Raw genomic sequence first — 22,714 nt, forward strand, 5'->3', positions numbered from 1 at the left:
CTCAAGGGGCCAAATATTTGAATGGGTATCTTTTAATGTGTAGTGGGCCCACTTCTGCTATTGGATGGGATTGGGCATTAGTTCCTATGCATCTATTTATTCTATTGCATCTTTCTACATACATTGTGTATCCCTCACCCACTTCAGTTGCTTCTAGGATTTTTGATGACATTGTACACCCAAAAGTTATGGGATATGTAGAACCGATGATAACTGCATAAGTCAAATTTATGTATCATCATTATTTGGCGTCCCATAAGGGTAAAGCCTAGGCAAATTTTGCCCATTGCTCTAACACCAAGTGGTTTAACATGAGTTGTGGGTCATGTGAGAATGAAGAGAAACATTATTCTGTGGAAATTCCCAGAGTTTGGTGGCTGCTCCGGGGACGAAAGTTATAGTATCTGTTACCACATATTGAATCTCTGTATATGGGAGATTATGGAAAACTGCAACCGGTAAAGCCATATCAGAAAATTTGAGGCTGCTCCTGTCTGCGGTGCCCTTTTAGAAAAGGAGCAGAGAAGGTCTCAGAGATATGACTGAGAACTCAACGGGAAGTTATTAAATAGTAATGCATGAAAGTTCAAGTTAAAGCAGAATTGAAACTCACCATGAATTTAGATGTTTAGTGTAATTGAGAAAATTTACCAGGTTGTAAATGCTGGGAGCATTAACAACTTCACTTAGTGTCACCTGATGATCACCGAAGTAGTTCCTTCTCGGGATAGAGAAGGCGGGACATCGTCCCACATAGTGGAGTGGAGTTTCGTCTTCTTCTCCACATGCAGGACAAATAGGTGAATCTGTATAGCCACAGTTGTGTATGTGTTTCGCTAGGTTAGCATGGCCAGTGATGATCTGTATAACCTGTCGAATTTGTTTCCTGTTCAATGAGATAAGTTTTTCGGCAATATTTGGATGGGTTCCCAAGGCCAGCTTGGCCTGTCTGCAGTCCTGCCTTGAGTTCCATTGCAGCATGTGTTTGTCTTCTATCCATTGTTTGACATCTCCTTTGATGGTTGACATCGAAACAGGATAGAAAGGTTCAGGTCCAGATAGCTTCATGTTCGCTGCCTCTTTGGCTATCTGGTCTGCGAGTTCATTTCCCTGGAAATTTACGTGACCAGGAACCCAGTAAAGGTTGATGTTGTTGCTCAATGCTGCCAAGATATTCAGCATGTCAGTGCAGTATTTTACACACAGTTGGAACTTGAGGAAGTTGTCAAGAGCCAATAGTGCTGTTTGGCTGTCAGAAAAGATAACAATTTGTTTGCCATGATACCCTTTGGTAATCAGACTTTCAGCCAGTATGGCTATTGCTAGTACTTCAGCTTGAAAGACTGTGGACATTTTGCCTAGATACAAATGTATCTTATGGTAGTCGTGATCCACTCCAAAGATGCAGTAAATTGCTCCAGCCCCAGTATCAGTAATCCTAGTGCCATCGGTGTAACACTCAATAACTCCTGTTGAGATGCTATCAGTTATGTGAGCAACTTCATTTCTCCTGAGTATGTGGATAGTGAAGCATTTAGAAAAATTTTTTGTTTTGGAACAGGAGTCTTTTGGCATTAGTAGAGAGGAGATCTCCATTTTTTCCAGTAGACAGCTGTCAAGATGATTCTTGAAAGAAGGTTTGTATCCCATATAAGGTCGATTGCACCATGTACCATTTCTTTCCATCCTATACATAGCTTTAAACGCTTCTCCTTGTAGGTACCATCTCAGAGTTGGTATCTTAAGAGTAGCTTCAAGGGCGATGGAGGGTTAGCTGGGTAAGGCTCCCGTAATAAGAATGCAAGCTAGTCTTTGCACTTTTTGTAGGACAGTTTCATAAGAGGTCTTTGATAACACCTGATGCCATACAACACAATCATAGCTCAGCATTGGGCGGGCAATAGCAGTATAAATCCACTGAGTGGTTTTAGGGTTTAAACCCCAGGTTTTGCAGATAATTCTTTTGCACAGCATAAGTATATTAGTGGCCCGTTTAGCTCGTTCTTGAATATGGGATTTCCAGGACAGCTTAGAATCCAAATGACATCCAAGGTATTTCACACTGTCACATATGGTTAATTCTTGTCCCTTGAGGGTTAAGTTTCAAATTTCGCATTTTCTGTTCCATGTGAAAATCACAATTCTGGTTTTTTCTGTGGAAAATGTTAGTTGGTGTTTGTCACCCCATCTGCTGACAGAGTTTAAAATTTGTTGAGCAAGAATCCTCAAGGGATAAATCATGCCCTTGAATGAGCATGACTAAGTCGTCTGCATATGCCTGTGTATATCCTGGTCCTTTCATTAGATCAGAGATCTAAAGACCATGTTCCATAGAAAGGGGGAAAGGATTCCTCCTTGCGGACATCCTCTTCTGATAGCTCTTTCAGCTTGGGCATCAAGAACACGAGCAGTGATTGTTCGGTTCCTGAGCATGTGATCAATCCATCTACACTGCTCAAAACAATTAGGGGAGCACATGGTTTTAACAAAATTACGCAAAGATGTATACCGATAAGTAACATAAAATGAATCATCCATAATTTAAAGCCTAGCAGGAAACAGAAGAAGAAAACTTCATATGCAAATCAAAGTTCATGACGTCAAAAACCAGAAAAAGGAGATAAGGGCAGAAATCGGGATGTTGCAGAAACGTCTGTTTTACTGCCGTAACTGTGAAATTCGATTGCGCAGTATTTTTTTTTGAGACAAGGTGACTTGAGAATGTCTCAACAACGTGATTTACCGGAATCCATGGCATGGCGTGTTATAGGCAGACTGGAATCCGGGCAAACACAACGTAGTGTCGCGGACGCTGTTGGAGTCGCCAGAAGTGTTGTTGCAAGGCTGTGGAATCGATTCCAAGAAACAGGAAATGTTAGACGTCGACTAGGGCAAGGTCGGCCACGCGCCACTACAGCAACTGATGACCGGTATATACGGTTAACAGCCCGTCGAAACAGAACAAAGAATGCTACGCAGCTGCAAAGACGGTTGCTCTTGGCAACAGGACAAAGGGTGTCCAGCCAAACAGTACGTAATCGGCTTCATGAGGGAAGGCTCTATGCACGTAGGCCAATGGTCTGCATTCCGTTGACCCCACGCCACCGTGCGGCCCGAAGAAGATGGGCTGCTGAACATCGAGATTGGGAGCAACATGATTGGAGCCAAGTGCTGTTTACAGACAAGTCCCGATTCAGTCTGGAGTGTGACACCCGACGTGTTCTGGTATGGAGGGACAGGGGCACTCGAAATAACCCCGCATTCGTTCGTGAAAGGTCACAATACAGACGAGCTGGTTGGATGGTATGGGGTGGAATCAGCATAGGCGGACGTTCGGACCTGCATATCATTCGGAATGGCACTTTGACGGCCCGAAGGTATGCAGACGAGATACTGCGACCTCATGTCATCCCTTATGCTGGAGCCAATGGAGATTCCTTTGTTTTCCAGGATGATAATGCCCGACCGCATAGAGCTCGTCTGGTGGAGAACATGCTTGAAGCTAAAACAATACAGCGTATGGAATGGCCAGCGTGCTCTCCTGACCTGAATCCAATCGAGCATGTTTGGGACATGCTCGAACGACACATTGCTGCGCGACCAAGGCCGCCTGTTACTGTCCGAGACTTGCAGATTGCACTTCTTGAGGAGTGGAACAGTATTCCCCAAAGTCTGATCGATAACCTCATCACATCCATGGGAAACAGGTGTGCAGCAGTCTTAGCTGTTTGAGGAGACCACACGCCCTATTAAAACTCATGCATCATGTCTAAACAGTACTTTTTTTTATTGTTTACATGTAACCAAATTGTTGCCCTAAATCATCTTTTCATGTTTTTTCCATATTTTCAAAGAATTAAAGCTTAATTCCAAATTTTTTTACGTCTTTTTTCTGTATTGCGCATTGATACGCGTGTACTATCCATTGTATGCCAATACGTGGCTGTCTCGCACGGTTTTCTTCACTTTTTTGCTTGCTCCCCTAATTGTTTTGAGCAGTGTAGTTAACATAGGTGGAATGTTAAAATCTTGCCTTACATACAGAGTCAAAAGTAACAAATTTTGTTCAGGCCCCGTATAGTGAATTTATAGTGTGAAAAAATGAGAATTATCTCATTTAGAGTCCCCTGGCTTTATCAGCCCTCTACTGTGTTTTCTTCCGAATTGGGAAATCATCTGGACTATGTTTGTACCCTTAAACAATGATTTTGGCTCTCGTATATAAGAAATGTTTCTTCAAATTTTTTTATTTTACTTGCACCAATACGTTTTGAATGCACGCGTTAATGCAATCAGTAAAGAAATGGGTTCATTCGTGCACCTTCTATTAAGAGAGCATTTCCTTCTGATGCTCATCCCTGTCTGACAAGGCACGTCGATTCTGACGTCAAACTGTCAATTTTGACAGTCAGCAGCAATCGTTGAACCTACTGAATAAACTGCTTGATCAACCACATCTTGGATTAAAAAATTAGTTAAAAAAATTTTCGAAAAAACAACAAATTCTTAGGGGTTTTTTTTTTATTATGCCATGATTATATATGTTGTCTAAGGGGGGTACCCTCCCCTATCCTATTTCTTCTAATTTTTTGAGTGGGAGCTGTGCGAATGGGAAAAGTCCCTGAAAAGTCACAGAATTTTGCTTTTGGTATTTTGCAGACACCGTGAATATGATCCTTAACTCTATAACAGCCGTACCGCCCGGAGACGGCTGAGATGGGGGGGGGGGGAGGCATGGGTATATAAGACATTTTTGTGAAAGGGCAGGGAGGGATGATTGACAACTGCCATCAGAGGCGGGGATGAGAAAGAGCGTAGATGCCTCATCAATTGGATTTCGGAAGCCCCACTTCAATAAAGCTCACTGTTACTTGCAACAATAAAACAAGATTACACTATCATGTTGTCCACTATGTTCGCGAAATAATTTTGAGAGATTAGATTAGATTTTAAACATATTGGCATAAGGACCAATTTTGTCAAACTGCGCCAAAACAATGACAATATAAAAAAAGGAAAATTGTCATATCAAGAAAGTGAGTTTACGTAAAACAATGACGGGGATTGTAAACCATATGTAATTGTAGAAACCAATGGCTTTGATGAATTTAAAAATGTGAGGTGCATCGCAGTGGTCATTTAAAATGTCGCGAAGTGAAAGATGGACTATGACCAAAAGCGATCGTAAAATGATGATGATGTGAACAAGTAAAAGCATGAGCAATGAACTTTGACAATGAGGGCACTCTGGTTGACTCTCTCATAATAATAAATATGATTGCGTGAGGCGACTGTGTCCTATGCGTAACCGGGCAAGCAGAACTTCCTCCTTTTGGTTAGTTCTGCAGTTCGAACGCCAATGACCAAGTGTGGGCTTGATGGCATGAAGTTTATTATTTATTCGATTGTTTCAATGATCCTGCCAGCGGCAATGCATCACTTCTCTGAGGATTGAAAAGTGGTCACTGGCAGGTACCAGAAGGCTATTGTCAATGTTAGTTGTTTTTCGAGCTGCATTGTCTGCTTTCTCATTGCCCGGTATTCCAACATGACCTGGTACCCAGTAAAATTTTACTGTGGTACTGTGGCGACTAATGTTTATTTGTGGTTCTTCTATGAGTACCCTCATACGAAGACCATAGGATGGAACACATGAAGGGCGAGCAGCAAAAAGTCTGTAAAATGACGGATTGAAAGTGACATTATGAAGTGGATGACCTGGCAAAGGCTTCATTTTGACATAATATTTCAAAGAAAGTTTTTGGCGTCTTGTTGTAAGAGATGGCTCGTTGCATTCAACATACAGACTCTCCATAGGAGACGTCCGGAAAGCTCCAAATTTTGAGAAATGAATTTGAAATTATCAAAATATTAAATTTTATTGTTTACAACAGATTATATTGTTTAGATATTTAGAATTTATTGTATCTTGTACTTCTGTTATTTTTGCATTTTTCCTGGAACTTGGCTTACAGCTAGAGCAAGCTTTTGTGCAAAAAAAAAAAGGACACACAACATCAAATGATTTTGTTTAATTAGTTGTACACCAACACAATTTATTGAGACTACCATAACAGATGCTCTATCTGAACCAAATCTTGACACTTTATACTGTATTTATTGGAACATTGCTAGATTTCTGTAAGTTTGGTATCTGAAAACCTCTATGTTCAGAAATGTTCACAAAAAATTTTATTATTACAATTATATCAATACACTCATGAAAAGAACTGTTTCCTTTGCCTAAAATTTGGAGGAGTATTTCTACTCCCCATTAAGATTTTACGAGTGCAAATGAATTTTAATGCACTTTTGCAACAATGATTGTTATGGGAATGATGCCTCTCTTATGTTGAACAAATCTGAAGAGATTCTATACATAAGCTGAAATGAATTTTCAGTAGGAAACTAGGAACAGTCCTGCTTGAAAACTTTCACAATTTTGGGACTATCCTTTCCCAACGGCCATATACTTGGCAAAAAGTTCTGTTACTTTCTCTAATAGTCATATATGTGGATTATGCAGTAGGAAGGGGCAGCAGCCCCATGCGGCAAATTTGAGGGGATGGAAACTTAGTGACAACAATGTATAAAAGCACTTTCTTGTGATTCGGGGGGGATCAAGCTAATCCTCCCCTGAAAAGTTCAGGCCCAGTCCTTAGTTCCAATCCTGCTACTGCTATGAAACCGCTGCTACAGTGTCATCATTACACATATTTTCAGTTCACACAAAAAAAACCACCTTTGTTTAGATTAACATGAATAATCACAGACTGATATTGTTTACTAGAACTATAAAAGCATTAAGAGCAAGAAATGCTTTGTGACAAGCAAAAAAAAAATAAAATAAGGGCATGTTTTTGTGAGTAAAAACGTAGAGCATGTTACAAAGGGACATGCGCATGAACTGAGCCCGTGATAGTGTACGACTTAGAAAAAGTAGGCAACTCTCCTGGTATATTCTAGAAGAAAAAGATGAAAGAAAACGTACATACATAGTTATATGGATTTCAAAAGCGTAATACTGCTAAGTAGATATCATTTTGTGCACAATTTTACAAGTGTTTTACTTCTGTAACGTATTACTAAGGTTTGATTGCTAGTTGAGAGGTTTGTACACAAACCTCTAGCAATATGATTTGATTCCCTTCTAGGGCTGGCTGCCTTTAGGCAGCAGACTGCATAGGTTCAATTATGTCCTTGGAGGGAAAATGACTGTGCAATGATAAAAAAAACCACCCAAACAAATAAATTGGGAGAAAAATGCATTGTTGCCAGTGTCATATTTACAGGGACGCTTAGCGAGATATAGCTCAGGGCGGCAAGTTTGAGGAATGAGTGGAAAAATATCATTAATCAACCTCTGCCTAAAGAGTGAGGCAGGGCTGGAACTACAGATGGCAGAAGGGGGGGGGGCGGAGTGCAACTGCCTGGGATGGCAATTTTAAGTGAGAACAAAGAACACTATTATAAAATTATTGAATTTGTTCCAGGCGGCAAAAATTCTAGTTACTAGGCCCTGCAGTGAGACCTAGAGCAGAGCTTGACAAATCAAAAACAATCTAGGCACCAACTAAATACCTTAGGAGCCGAGCATATTTTTTTTTTCCAGAAAAATAACATGTTTTCAACTTGTCCAAGACTCAGCAACCATTTTTCGTATTGGTAGACACACTGACATAAATACGAAAAAAAAAATGCATATCGTCCTAACACTACAATTTAGCAATCAAACAAAGTTTCAGGCTCCAATGGCAATTTTTTATTCGTCATGGGGGTCATGGCACCTGGGATTTGTCAAGCCCTGGGTTAAAGCGTGTGCAAGCACATGAATGACTAAAAGAGTGAGAGTCCCCAGGTAAGTGAGTGACCAAAAGCGTCACCTAGAATGGGTGTAACAGTGCCATCTCAATGTATGGGCATGCCCCGGGGCCTCAAGAGTAGAAGGGGAGGGGGGCTCTCAATAATTGAGAACCCATTGACATTTTTAAAAATTTGCCAGGTAGGGCCTCAAAAAAATCTCTTGACCTGGGGCTCATGATGCTCTAAGACGGCCATGGGGTACAAGCATCTTAATGACCAAAACAAAGACCTGCAGAGTGAGGGACCTAGTCAGTGAGCGATCTAGAGCGTTTGCAAGCCTGTGAATGTACAAAGAACAGGGGCGTAGCCAGAAATTTCGTTCGGGGGGGGACCACTTTCATTTCGGGAGGGGACCAAAGTGACAGAACAATGGATTTGGCCATCTTTTTCCCTTTTTTCTGTCATTTTCTCACATTTCGGGTGGGGGGGGGGAACAAACCCCCAAGTCCCCCCCCCCCCCACTACGCCCTTGACAAAGAATAACCCAGAGAGTGAGGGACCACGTCAGTGAGCGATCAAAAGCATGACCTAGAGCAGGTGCAAGCATGTGAATGACCAGAAAATTAACGTAGAGAACGAGGAACCTGATCAGTGAGCGATCAAAATTGTGGTCTAAAGTGTATGCTATCATGAGAGTGATCAAAATGATGATGTAGATATCATGATATCAAAGTTACATTTTTCAATGGTGCTACAATCAAGAAAAAATTTGAGAGAATCGGGGGAAGCATTGAAAATCTTTCTGCTTCAGAGGGAAGGTAGTATAGAAATGATAGCAAAAGAACAATTAAGTTTGATATTCAAGACATTACACTGAGAATTAAGTTCTGTAGACACAATTTGTGATGAATGGATTCAGAAAAATTCAATTGCCTAGCTATCTGGTGGTCATTTTTAATTGCAATATAGCTGCTCTCTGGTTCATAAAGTTATAACTAGAGCCCAGAAGTTTATTCACTAAAAATTGTCAAAATAGACAGGCAAAAAAGCACTAAAAATTCATAAGCTAGGCAGGCAAAAAGGCTTTAAAAAACACCTAAAATATGAATTTATAATTAATGGAAAAAAGGAGAAATAACTGAAAGCTGTGTTATTAAGGGTCTGAGAACTGGCTAAAAAATTCATTGCACTCACTCAGTCTGTTTTAATAATAGATTACAATAACTTTTCATTATTAGCCCAAGTTAAATTAATATAATCATGCAAAAAAAGTGTTAACACTTCCCTCGAGATTGAGTTTTCGATTAAATCAAAAACTTAATATATAATTAGCTGACATGCAAACTACTGTTAGCTGAAATGAAAGAATAATTATATAAACATAACATTTTCATATGGAATTATTTCAAAGTAACATTTTAGTTACGATATGTTTTTCAAATTCAATTTCAAAGAATATCTCTCTAATTCTAGAGAAGGTTTTTGCATTCTGAAATATCTTGCCATATATATATTATTATATATTATATGGTTGTTAGCGGTGCATTTATGATTTAAAAAGGTAAAATCAATAATGGATCCCAGAGCTAGAGGCATGTTATCAGCTGATGGACTATTGGACAGTCACTGGTCAGCTATTCATTTATAATGTTGTGCGCAAAGCATCTGGAAAAAAACTTCCAATTCATTCCCAGCTTTCTCTTAGTTCTTCTTCATGAGTTGCATGCATCTCAAACAAAAACATTCATGTGTAATAATATCCAGCCAAAGCACAGTTGATGCAAAAATTAGTGGATAATTTTAATTTATCTTGTAAAATTCAGTTTGTTTAAATTAGATCTCTTATGGTCTTGATGTGATATTGACAATAGATTGATTTCTAACTACAGGCTGATTTGAAAACTACATGTGTAAAGCAGATAGAAAAGCAATGCATCTGTCACATCTATGCCTAGTCTTCTATCTCTAGGGCATGTATGCCTATTCACATTTGAATGGATCTGGGGGGGGGGGGGGAGAAGAGTTTCTGAAAATAATTTATTCTAAGTTGTACAGAATATTGCCTCTATAATTCACGAATAAATATCGAAATAGGCATTCACTACAGAAAAAGTACAAAAAAGGGCATTTTTACCACAATAATTTGAAAATAGGCAAAAAAAGACATTTGTTGCACTTTGCCTTAACTTCTGGGCTCTAGTTATAACAGGATTGATGCTAAAAAAAAAAAGGTTAATTAATTTAAAAAAAATAATAAAAATTATAACTTTACTTTTAGCCACATGAACAAAAAAAATGAGTGAGAAAAGCTTCAGTCTCTTATTGTTTAAAGCAAAATCCCTAGAATCGAAAAATGAATAGAAAAGACTATCTTGTTTTATGCATTGGATTCAAGAAACTTTTTAGACAAAGAACATTTTCAAATGTGGAAAAAAACTAGATAAAAAAAAAAATTGCTTTTTTTTTTTGGACAATGTTAGAGGAAATACAGTATTATAATTTTTATTATGTAGATGTTTAATTTTCTCCAGAAGCCATTTTTTACAATCAATTTTTTGTCTTAATATTATTCCTTACATTTATGATGCAATATGGTTTATTAAAGAGTTCCTCACACAATCAAATACCCTGTTTAATCTGATATTATGTGCTAGAATTGTTGATATTCAATGAAGCAGGGCAAACTGTATTTATGAAGTTAATGGGTTAAATAAATGTTTTCTATTTTTATCATGTTGCAGTAAAACCTCTCTTTTATGTAAACCATTGGGACAAAAAAATTTGACCGTAAAAGAGGGATGATCATTAATCAGGGGTTTGAATTATATGCATTTATTATACAAGAGGGAATTATTATTCGGCCGTAAAGAGGGGTTTTGCTGTAAATACATTTATTAATTATTAACTGTAGTTAATAATAAAATGACCAAACATTTTGTCATATAAATAAATTGAATTTTTTATGTATTTTTTTTTTCAAATTACATTCATCAAGTGATCTTCAGTTTTTCTCTTTCACAGAAAATGCCAGCACTGTAATATTCTATGTCTTGGTAGCTATGTAAAAGCATATAACTATGCGGCATTCAGCAAGCAGGTGAATATTTTTATTTTCTATTACAAGGGACTAGTTTAACTGAATGAATGCCAGATCTCTACTGCCGGACTCATTTCGTTACCGAGATCTCTTCCAGTTAGTTAAACTGCATTGGTGTCCAAAATCAGGAGAAAAAACATTTTTCAAAAAATAACAGGCAGAATTTAATGAAATTTGCTATGGATACATAGTATATAAACCAACAACAATTATGCCATATAACGGTGAAAATATCCACCCATCATGATAGCAGGAATGCCTAAAGATGATATCTTAAATGTGCCTAATAAGATATATGGCCACCTTCAGCAGATGCACGAGTCACACAGGGTTCTCATATTGTTGATGAGAGGGTTAGTCCCTGTCACAGTTACATCTATTCCTATACCAAAGGAGTTAGCTTCTAGAAGGTTCTCTGTGGTGGTTGACAATTTGCAGTTGCCTTCACAAGTGCATTCCAGGCATTTTCAATTGGGCTGAGATCTCGAGATCTGGTTGGCCAATTCATTGACTACATATCCTCACTTTGAAGGTACTCATTCAGAAGTTCAGCCAGCTGTATATATTCCCCATAAAATAGAACTGACAGCCAACTGCGCTCCTGAGAAGATGCACCATAGGGTTCTATGATCTCTCCATATTTCTGAGCAGCTACGGAACCTCTATGAAACACATAGTAATGTGATCATCTAACATATTCATGGCCATATGTGGGATTTTCTCTGAGGGCAGTACTGATAAGGCTGCAACCCTGGGCCCGGGAATCAAGGAGGCCTTTGAGGTGACCTTTTCTACATTTTTTCCCTATTTGATATGTCCCATATGAGAAATAAAGGACATTTTAACATCAGTCGTATCAATTCGTACGTGTATCAGCGGATATCTTGAATTAAGTATTTCTAATTCTTTTTATTGCAATTTTTTTAACAATACACACGTAAAATTAACCAAAAAAAAAAAATCTTGAACAATGGAAAGAACAATGTATAAGGCGGCACTCTCGGGTGGCAGTCCTTCTCTGATAATGGAAGAAAAGACATTGTGATAGTCGTTCAATGAATGAAGGCTACTGACAACAGCAGTAATACTTTACACTAGCAAAGACACCAGCATTGGGTGTGTGACCTCAGGGCGATAGTGTAACCCCTGCTGTTTCAGTTCATAGGCCATAATGTCTACTACTACTACTACTACTACTAAACCAGGTATGCACCTCATCCATATTCCTCTGCCGAACTTCTAATGAATTGGTACACGTTAGAATGTGTGTATGTATAGTGAACCTTCTGTAAAGTTTGTTTCTGTTTAATGTTTGTTATGTGTAGTGCTGCCACGTGCCATCAATTTTTCTAACTATGCATAAAGTGTAATGATTGAAGAGTATACTGTTGTAGGCCTGTTACTCTCTGTGACGAGACTTTTTAATGGGGAGATCGGCTCACATTTTTGCCTCAAAGTTGGGAACCACAGAAAACTAACTTTAGCCGACCACCACTGTGGCGATGGTGGAGTTCAAACATGGGACCTCGTGATGTGAGTCTGTCACTGTGACCACTCGACCACGACTGTGGTATTTTTTTAAAGCATATTAAACAAAATAGACCTCCATGTTCGAACTCGGGTCATCGCGATGCAAAGCCACAGTGTCTGGATGAAATGAAAATTGGGAAGGGGGGCATGAACAGATGCCACATTCCACAGTGAAATGCCTGTGGGTTACAATAAAGCACATGATTCCCCCTCCCCCACATCCTGAAACAGGCCCCCCTAGGCTGCAATCTTCAGCGTACCCCCTCTATAGTGAATTCATAGTTTGGAAAAAACAAAAAATTGAGAACGATCCAGGCCCTAGGGCTGGAGCTCCATCAGCCCCACTCTCAAGGGCAGACCATGATAAAGTGACAGCTTTGCTGCAAGTGTTTGCATATAATACAGTGGATCCCACTATAACGATTTCCTGCTTAGTACTACTTATAGGAATCATTAGGCTACAGACAACACAAAGGAGCATGGAAAGATGTATGTTAGGCATACAAGGAGAGACAAAATTAATCACTTGGATAAGAAGCCCCACACGAAGGTATATGATATCATGGAAGAATTAAATGTTTAAAATGGAAATGGACTGGATATTGCAAGAAGACAGGACAACAGATGAACCACAAGTATTCTGGATTGGTAGCCCCATGGTGTTAAATGTCTGAGAAGGCATACCCATTCAAGATGGATCTACGAGATCAGAAAAGTGTGTGTGGCTGGAGTCAACTGGATGGCTAAATCATCAGACAGAGTAAAATGGAAAAATTTAGAGGAGTCTTTCATCCAGCAGTGGATTGAAAATGGTTGATGAAGATAATGACTACTTATTTTTCTGTCGCCAATTCTTATTACTAATACTCATTGAGATTTCTTATTTAAGTCGTTTTCTCACAAAAAGTAGGGTATGAAATGACTATTGAATGACGTGTGTACTGAATCACGCAATTTTGCTCACGGCTCTCTAACAATTTTCTCTTTTCTCCCAGTCCTAAAAATTTGAGGGGTTTCTTTTTACTTGCTTCTGAAAACACAGGCTATATTCTGCAGCTGCCTTTTTTAAGGCTCTGTACTGTCTGTAGGACACATCTCCTGGCAAAACTTATATTTAAAGATGACATTGGTGGATTGGTTGGGCCAAAAAATATTTACGGTTCACATTTGACAAAATACAGTTATTAGATTGTTTGAAATCTTTTAGCAAGTTTATTGAACACAGAGTGTGTGCATACATAAAGGATTAAATTTTTTTCACATCAATGAATCCTTAAGATGGTTTCTTCAAAAGAATAGTAAGCAGCTTTAAAAATATATATTTTTGATAAATTTTGAGCATCTCAAGTCAAATAAATCTATGGCCGAAGAGTTATAGCTCTACCTTTTGAGTCTAGTTGCAATGTTTGTTTAATTGTGTGTGGCCACAAATGGGGGATCTGGTGCCCCAGTTGGTGGACTAGAGAAGGCAGTAATTTGACACTTTAATCTCTCCAACATGACAAGGGGGCGCCAAAATGCATGCTTGTGCCCACTAACAAAGCATCTAATTGCGGCCATGTGTGTTTCATAAAGTATGAAACACTTATTTTCAATAGGGTATACAGAGTTGCAAACTGCTACAGATTGTCCACGGATGGCCGCTATAAACCATGGAGCTACGGAAGACACTCTCAATATTATGGAAATCGGTTTAAAAAAAATTCGGTCTTTGAGTTTCCTGCGGTGTGTGTGTTTTACTTATTTTTATTATTTTTTAAATTCCATCGATCTTTACCATAATGATGAATTCGTATACGCATGTGAGAGAGTTAAATAGAAGACATAGATATATTGCGCGGAAGGCAATCTGTAAAGCCACGTCTAAACCTGCCGCTCTAATGAATGCCGAAACTTGCAAAAACCTTTTTTCCTTTGAAACCGCCCACATGCTGTGGCCTAAAAACAGGCTTTTGAGTGGTTCAGCACAGTGGGTTGGAGCCCGGCTTCATTTGCATAGTGCATGGTCGAGCTCACAGAACTTGTGTCGGAAAGAATGTTTTGTCGTAGGTGCTGTAGGAGCTCTGATACGAAAAAAATGGGGAGGGGGTCTAGGGTTTCTAGACGTCCATATATATGTGGCCCACACGAAATATGCAGGTTTAGATTGCATTGAATATTCATGAATTATTAAGGGCGCCCTCGAAAAGTTGTTTTGGGTGGTGGGGGGGGGGGGGGTAGCTCATGTGGCCTGAGCCTTTTAGGTTCCAGTGCCAATGAAATGCTGTATCTAATGAACTTTCAATTAAAATTAAAAAAAATTGAGTTTTTGAGTGATTATTTTTTATTGTACTACGATTATGTTGTCGTAGCAGGGTACCCCCTGGATGACAAAGCTGATCATTCATTGCTGCTGACAAGCTTTAAGCCAATGTTGGCATGTCTGGGTATATCTACAAATTAACAGTATTGTCGAGATAGTGCTGAGTTGAATAGGTGGAGTGAACATAAACATTTGAATTATTTCAGGCTGATGCTTTGGTGAAGGCCAATGGAAATAGGTATTCAGTATTAATTTTTAAATGGACGAACTGAATTTTCGTCTTTGCTTCAGAAAATGAAAGAGATGGCAGTACAAACATGAAACGAGCAACTCGATAACATGAATATATTAGGGCCACACATGTAGGGTTACCAGATTGGAAAACTGAGAAAGGAGGAGGTCTGTCCACACATCCTTACTGATGTAACTTATCCCAATTTTCCCAATAGATGGCACACACATCACTATTCCAACCAATAATTTTTCCTAACTCTGAAACAGAACTGATAAAAAAAAGCAGAAATAGAAAAAAAATCTGAGAATTTCGATGTCTAATTCCGAAATGTAGGAGGATGCTTGAAATGACATAAAAAAAGAGAACATGTCCTTCTAAAGGAGGGTGGTTGTTAACCCTACACACATGTTAACTTGATGAGTGGATGAAAGGTAGTTAATGTTGACTGGATGAGTTAATTGAAGGCAAGGAAAATTGGAATAATTATATAGATATTATAATAGTAATAATGACATGGGGAAAAATATAGCTGAAAGAGGCTAAAGAAAGTAAAAGAAACCTTTTACCCTTAGTACAGGAATGTAGGTCTGGAGGCATTGTTGGATGGTGGTGAATTTCGATGGGAAAAGTTTACCGAGAATGAGACAGGTTGTTGAATTTTAGGGAAAAGGTATATTTTGGGATGCACTTATATGTAGTCTGAGAAAATGTATTAAAATGAGATCCTAGTAGAGAATGATAGGTAGGTGAAATAATGTTCATGGCAAGCTAAAGACCCCAGCATTGGAAATCTTATGTAAAATAAGATAAGGCTAATCTTTTTGTTACTGGTGAAATGCATTGATTTATTAAGGAATGTCTGTCTAGACCATTCCTATGGACGTGAAACAGATGTGAATTAAAATGGTTGAGTCAAAGGTTATGGGTTCGTGAGATTTTACCAGAGAAGAAGATAAGAGCCAATGAAGTAAAACTTTCATGATGAAAAATAGGACAGACCGTAAAAGAAAGAAGATGGTTGAATGAAAATTTTTGAAGTAGCGCAAAAAAGCTGAGTTAAAATTCTGATTAAAATGTAAAATGATTTTGGAGCAAGAGGGGGGGGGGGAAGGCAAAAAGTAGCAGCGAGTATTGAGAAAAAGTAGACAGACTTGAAGGTTCGTGTGAGAGAGAAAGCAGTGGCAGTATGAAGAAAACTGAGATGCTACCCAAGAATGGGGTAAGTCATGCTAAACTAATGCCATGTTTTTCACTGATATAGTCCCTCAAATCGCATATTAACTTAGATATGGTGCAAGTACCTTAAGTCTGTAACTGTGACAAATATGTAATAAATGTTTTATGCCTTGTGCCATTAAACCCAAAATCCAATCCAATCCTAAATGTTTTATAAACATTGAATGTTTTGATCTATTATTTTTGAAGTTCAGTTATTTCTAGTAGCTCTTTCAGTTAATGTTTAACGGCCTGGGTTATTCTTATAATGTTGTGGGCTACTCTTCAAATAGAAGGAGACCCCAACTTGGTAATTTAAATTCACAACGTGCATTGTATGTAAGTCAAAGGAATAGAAGAGATGGGTAACTGGGTTACAAAGGTGTTTCAGTATTGATGGTCCAAGGACCACCCCACAATGGTGCTGTGACTGTAGCATTGAACATTAATGTGGAGAGTGAATATAATTCTTAAATGTTGATTATTATTGTTTTCAAATAATTTAATTGATTTTAATTTTGTACTTGCACCCGATAAAAATTGACAAAATTTCAAAATGAGTTTCAGTGATCTAGTACAATCATCTGGTGACAGAACATCTGTCAAAATGAATACAATTGCAGGTTATTTAGGATTACTTTATATTTTCTCTGGTTCAGAGCTGTCTTGGCCTGCAGACTATTTCCTCTAATCTATAGAGGAAATTGGGTGAATTATAGAAAGGACAGACACACACACACAGAAATTGATAGTGCTGAAATCAAAATTAAAGAGAATGGCTGCGGAGTTTCTGGCGAACAGTCCAAAACTGAAAGGAGAAAGAAATTACGAGCGATTCAAGACAGAATTTTTACGACACACACAAGAATGCATTTCCTTTAACTTACCATCTCCAGAATTTCATGGGATGTAGGCAACAAAAATGGAATGAATTTTATTTCATTAAGGAATTTGCATCATGTGTCAAAAATGCTGCTTTTGATTTCTTACAAGGAGCCAATTTCAATAGTCTAGATTGTTGAACGATTGGCAGATCATACTAAACTGTCACAATTTTTAGTGCGTCTGAATCAAAATACAAAAACATGTTAAACCACGACCCCTAAGACTTGACCACCGCTATAAAATATGCTGCCCTGGTAGAGGGAAATGAAGGAATTATAGAGTTGTAGCTATATGGTACAGTCAGTGCTATAGCGAACCAAGCAACAAGCAATTCTTTTAAATTAAATTCATTGCAGTCTATGTTAGCGGAAGTAGCAGAAGAAAGTATGCATCAGCATACTTCAATGCAAAAATTGGCCCAAGAATTGAGAGATGTAAAAATTGGCCCAAGAATTGAGAGATGTAAAAAATGGCAATGTCTTTGCACGTAGGGGAAAAGGGGTCACACTACACATGTCTACTACCAAAATTTCAGCCCAACGTAATCACATGCAGCGGATTGAAGTGCCTCTGCAATTTTTGGGTCAAGGCCCCCAGCAGAGGGAACCTCACTTTTTATGGATATGGGTTAACTACCCACCTATTGCGGAATTGTTTTCACAATACACGAGACAGGGTAAATCCTCATCAGTAGCAGGATTTTCAGAGGGGGACAGGTTTCTTTAAATAACTGAGACAGTAGGGGAGAGGCAACGGTTTGTAAAAAGCAGGTCTTCCGACTTCGGAAGTGACGGTCATGGGGTAGGGGAAAAATTATATATAGGATTCAGCAAACTAAGGTTAGATGTTTTCCTCTACCGATTGTGATGGTGAAAGTTGGAGATATAGAATTTTTCGCTCTTATTTATTTTGGAGCTTGTGTTAGTGTCATTGATCAGTATTATGAATAATATAATGTATACTGTTAAGTGTGGTAAAATTAGAAATGAAAATATATATTGAAATTTGTGGTGTAATTGGTCAGACGTTACCACACGAGGCATGTTATAGTATACTTTTAGAGTTGGGAAAATTCAAAGTGAATCAAAGTATATATTTCTGAGTATGAGCTGAGTAGGGATTATAAGATAATTTTAGGATATGACTTTCTCCAAAAGTGAGATTTCCTTTGATATCAAAGTAAGCATGTTAAAAAATAAGTTTACACAAATAAAGCTAATCAATCCAGGGTATGCTGCAGTGTCATAGACAAAAAATGTATGTGTAAATATAGTAATGCCCAATACAATTTGGGTGTCCGTACGAACTGGTTAAGCTAGTATTTGAATGTGGAAGTGAAATAGAGGTTATGCCAAAAGAAACAATCTGAGGGATTTGTGGGTAGAAAACTCAGTAGGAAAAATTGACGAGACTGGGAAAATACAAGTATTAATTTCCAATATGTATGAGCAACCTAGTCATGTGAATAAAGGTAGAAAATTGGGAACTGGGATGATTTCAGACCAAGATGATGTTAGAGACCCTCAATTCCATTGAGGAAAAAGAAATTACTTAGGCTGTGTAGGAACATGATTTGGAGTTAAGTAATATATCTCCAGCAATAGAAAGAAAATTGCTGTCATTACTCTTGAGATATTCACATGTATTTGCCAGAGATGTAACAGAAATTGGGAGGAGACCACTTTGTTAAAACATGAAATACCATGGAATGGAACGGATGTACAGAAGTTCTCACGATATAGAACTCCATATCATTTGAGAGCAGAATTAAGGGAGCAAATAAACGATAAGTTGGCGAGTGAAATTATTTCAGCATGCGTCAGTAGTCATCCAGCTCCCACTCTCATGGTCCGTAAGAAAAATGGCAGGTATCGATTGTGTGTAGACCTTTGAAAGACAAATGAAGCAATTCGATCCAATGAATATACTCTCCGATTGATTCAAGACATTTTAGCTCAATTAAATGGTGCTAAATACTTCAGTAGTCTTGACCTTTGTAGCGCGTATTATCAAGTCGAAATTGATGAAAGTGATAGGAAATACCGGTCTTTTAGCAATGTAGAAGGGCGTTACCAATATAATGTACCAATGGGGTTAAAAACAGCACTGGCAGCATTTCAGCATTTAGCTGACAGTCTATTATCGAAATTACATGATGAACATATTTGTTGTTTCATCGATGAACTTTTGATAGCTAATTCAGATAGAAAAAACCATATTCAAAAATTAGAGCGAGTCTTTTAAAATTGCTTGAAAAGTACAATATAAAATTAAAATTAGCACCGAAAAAGGGTGATTTCTTAAAGAAATTAAATATTTATGGCATGTAATTTTTTAACACAGTGTGCGTCCACATACAGACAATGCGAAAGTGATTGATGAATTTCCACAACCACGTACAGTCAAGGACTGTAGACATTTCCTTGGAATGTGTCGTTTCGTCAAGAAATTTACATCATTGTATTCAGATTATGCAAAACCTATTACGGATCTGACCAAGAAAAATATCACGTTTACATGGGGTCGGAGTCAAGAAAAAGCTTTTCAGTATTTAAAGCAAGCATTACAAAATCCACTGGTGTTGGCATATCCTAACTTTGATATGGACTTTATAATGTCGGCAGGTGCCATTAAGATAAGAATCGGATGTTGTTTATATCAGCGGTATGAACAGGGAAATCACCCTATTGCATACATGTCGCAAAATTTGAACTGGCAGAACAAAAATACCCAGCTATTGAGCAAGAATTACTTGCTATTAGGGAAGGTATAAATTATTTCAGACTATATTTATTAGGTAGACAGTTTACTGTGGATAGTGACCACAAACCATTGTAATACTTACTTAACCTTAAAACACATAATTCACGACTGACGAGATGGGGTTTAAATCTGTCTGAATATGATTTTGAAATTATTCATAAACCTGGTCATAACAATGTAGTAGTTGATTGTTCAAGTTGACAAATAAATACTGTCGAGACTCATTCCAATTCGTTAGAAACTGAAATTCATGTGTGAAGTGCAAAAGTTAGATCCACAGTTAAAATTAACTACAGATATGTTAACTTTGGCTAATGCAGAGCCTGTTAGAAAGATTGTTGAAGCATATTTCATGAAGAAATGGTTTGTTATGCCATTATGCTTTAAAAGACATTAGACCTGTCAGAGAAGAGTATATTGAACAGATTGGTATACCTACAGCAATGCGAAAAGAAATATTGGAAGAAACTCGTGATAATCTGAGTAGTCACATGGGTTTCAACAAAACATTAGAAAGACTGCGTAGTCATCATTTTTGGCTGGGTTGTTACAGAGATTGCGAAATTCACGTAACTACTTGTCGCATTTGTCTAGAAAAAGGAAGTCATAATCCAAATAAGAAAGCTCCATTACAACGAAACTTTATTCCAACCGAACTGTTTAAACTGGTTTCGGTAAATATTATGGGACTATGTCAGGTAATAAACATTTTTTGGTTATGATGGATAATTTTTCTGAATTTATAGAAGCCATAGCACTGCCAGATACAAAATCTGAAATGTTGACAAAGACGTTTTATTCTGAAATTATTGCACGATGTGGGCATCCTTAATTTTGTCCTACAGAGATGCAAACTTGCACCAAAAGTCAGTTTTTCGAGCTATGCTTGAGAAATCAAACCTTTAGACACTTCAGAATTGCATCCCCAGACAAATAGCAGTAATGAAAGGAGCCATGCGACAATTATGCATACTTTAGCATGTATGATAACAGAAACTGAAGAATGGGATGATATGCTACCCCCACATTTGAATGTCTTATAAAAGCACTATTCATGCAGTGTTAAAGGAAACACCACATTTTGTTCTCTTTGGAAGAGGTATGGTAACAGCAGGGGAATTGTTTAAAAAACCTCTTTTTAATTACTATGCTTATGAACAATATGTATTATAGCTGCTGCCAAAGTTGCAGAAAGAACATGATTTTGTACATTCCAGTATACTACGAGCAGCAGAACGCCAAGAGCAGTATCGTGAAAGAACGGCTGTTAATGAAAATATAAAATTGGGAGATTCCATATATTTATTTACTCCAGGGAAACCAAAAAGAGGAGTGAGTAACAAATTGTGTGGTGCAGGTTATCCACAGGACCATATAGAATTATCAAACAAAAATCTCCAGTATTATTTCAAATAAAAAACATACATAAGCCAAAAAATATTTAACTGATCCATTCCGATAGGCTAACAAAAATATTGTTACATAGGCCATATGACCCATTTCCTGAAATGAGGGAAAACGAGTCACAAATAGGGGAAGACCAGAAAGTCTATTTCTAGAAAGGCCAGAAGTAGAAGAAATCGAAAGTGCAGGGGAAATTGCAGATGATTTAGAGGTAGAAGAAAATGAACCCAGTGAGTTACTATTTCCAGAATTATGGCATTCCTACAATCTTACATAATTCCCAGGAGAGAGACTAAGTTGTCTTCGAATGCAGAGGGGAAAACCAAAATCAGTTGGGAGAACATGTTTCTCCAGGAAGTTTTCATATAGACCCCGTGAGTTACCTTTTTATGGATGAAGATGTTCCGAGTGAAAACAAAAACAGATTGACAGATAATTTGGCTGATACAGTCAAGTTCAGAGCCACCACATTACAATTTACATGCACGAAATACGTAAGGAAGAGTTCAAAAATTAAATTCTATTAACAGAATGGCAGAGAATACCAATCCTGCTAGAGATGGCGAGTTGGAAAGTGAAACTAGTAATGATGCAAGCAGCAATAATATGAATATTGCTGATAAATTAATTGCTTGGATGGCACAACCAAGTGCATTGCATAGTCGGAAAAACGGTGTTGGACCAATTAGCTGAAATGTTAGCAAGTAAACTATTAAATGTCATTGATCTGAGGGATTAAAAAAAATTTAAAAAGTAAAATTCTATTGATATAATAAATAGTAATATCTAAGTAAATTAATACAGCGATGTGAAAGGACTGGAAAAGCATGGCTTGATATGTGTTGAGTATGACCTCTCCAAAAAAAAGTAATAAATGAAAACATAGCATAAAAGAGATTTAAAATTAAACACATCCAATTAAAATTACAGATTTTAGTAATGGCACTATTACCAGTGGTGGCGCCAAAACACAATGCTGAACTGTGCCAGTCACAGATGGTATCAAAAGGCGTTTGCATGCAGCACCTAAAGAGACTTTTTCTCCCACAAAATAGTTGTACTATTTCAAAGCAATGTATCCAGTGTGAAAAAATGTAGAACAGTTATATATGGTCCCCCACTAATGAAGGAGAAATTAATTATACACCTTGGCTGTGTTCACAATATCACAAAATGCATCATTAACTGGATCTTCACAAATCTTCGAATGTGATAAGGATGGATTTCCTTGTGCGTTTACTACTCAGTTGCCTTTTAATGGAACTGATGAGTATTATCAGGAAGTAAAATACAGTAGGGATTCATCATGCTATTGCAACATTAAGGTTGGACAGTCCAATATTTTCCATTATGATGGTGTAAAAAGGATTGAAGAACCCCAAATCATATCCTTAACATTTTGTGATCAACCAGCACAACACTCACAAACACATCAACGTCATAGACGGTCGCTACTGGATGAAGAGGAGGCAATATTCAC

General features: G+C 37.8%; 1 protein-coding gene across 2 annotated transcripts in view; it reads left to right on the plus strand.

The window, feature by feature from the left end:
* Positions 1-22,714, plus strand: part of Mgat2 (alpha-1,6-mannosyl-glycoprotein 2-beta-N-acetylglucosaminyltransferase) — a 114,879-nt gene that overhangs the window by 58,202 nt on the left and 33,963 nt on the right. For both annotated transcript variants that reach the window (XM_089239672.1, XM_089239671.1), the window contains exon 7: positions 10,825-10,900. In XM_089239672.1, the coding sequence (XP_089095798.1) occupies positions 10,825-10,900 (76 nt within the window). The remainder of the gene's footprint in view (positions 1-10,824; positions 10,901-22,714) is intronic.

Source organism: Pholcus phalangioides, unplaced genomic scaffold (genome assembly GCF_987345545.1).
Source record: "Pholcus phalangioides strain wild (caught in Gottingen) unplaced genomic scaffold, Ppha-v1.0 ptg000011l_1, whole genome shotgun sequence".
Lineage (NCBI taxonomy): Eukaryota > Metazoa > Arthropoda > Arachnida > Araneae > Pholcidae > Pholcus > Pholcus phalangioides.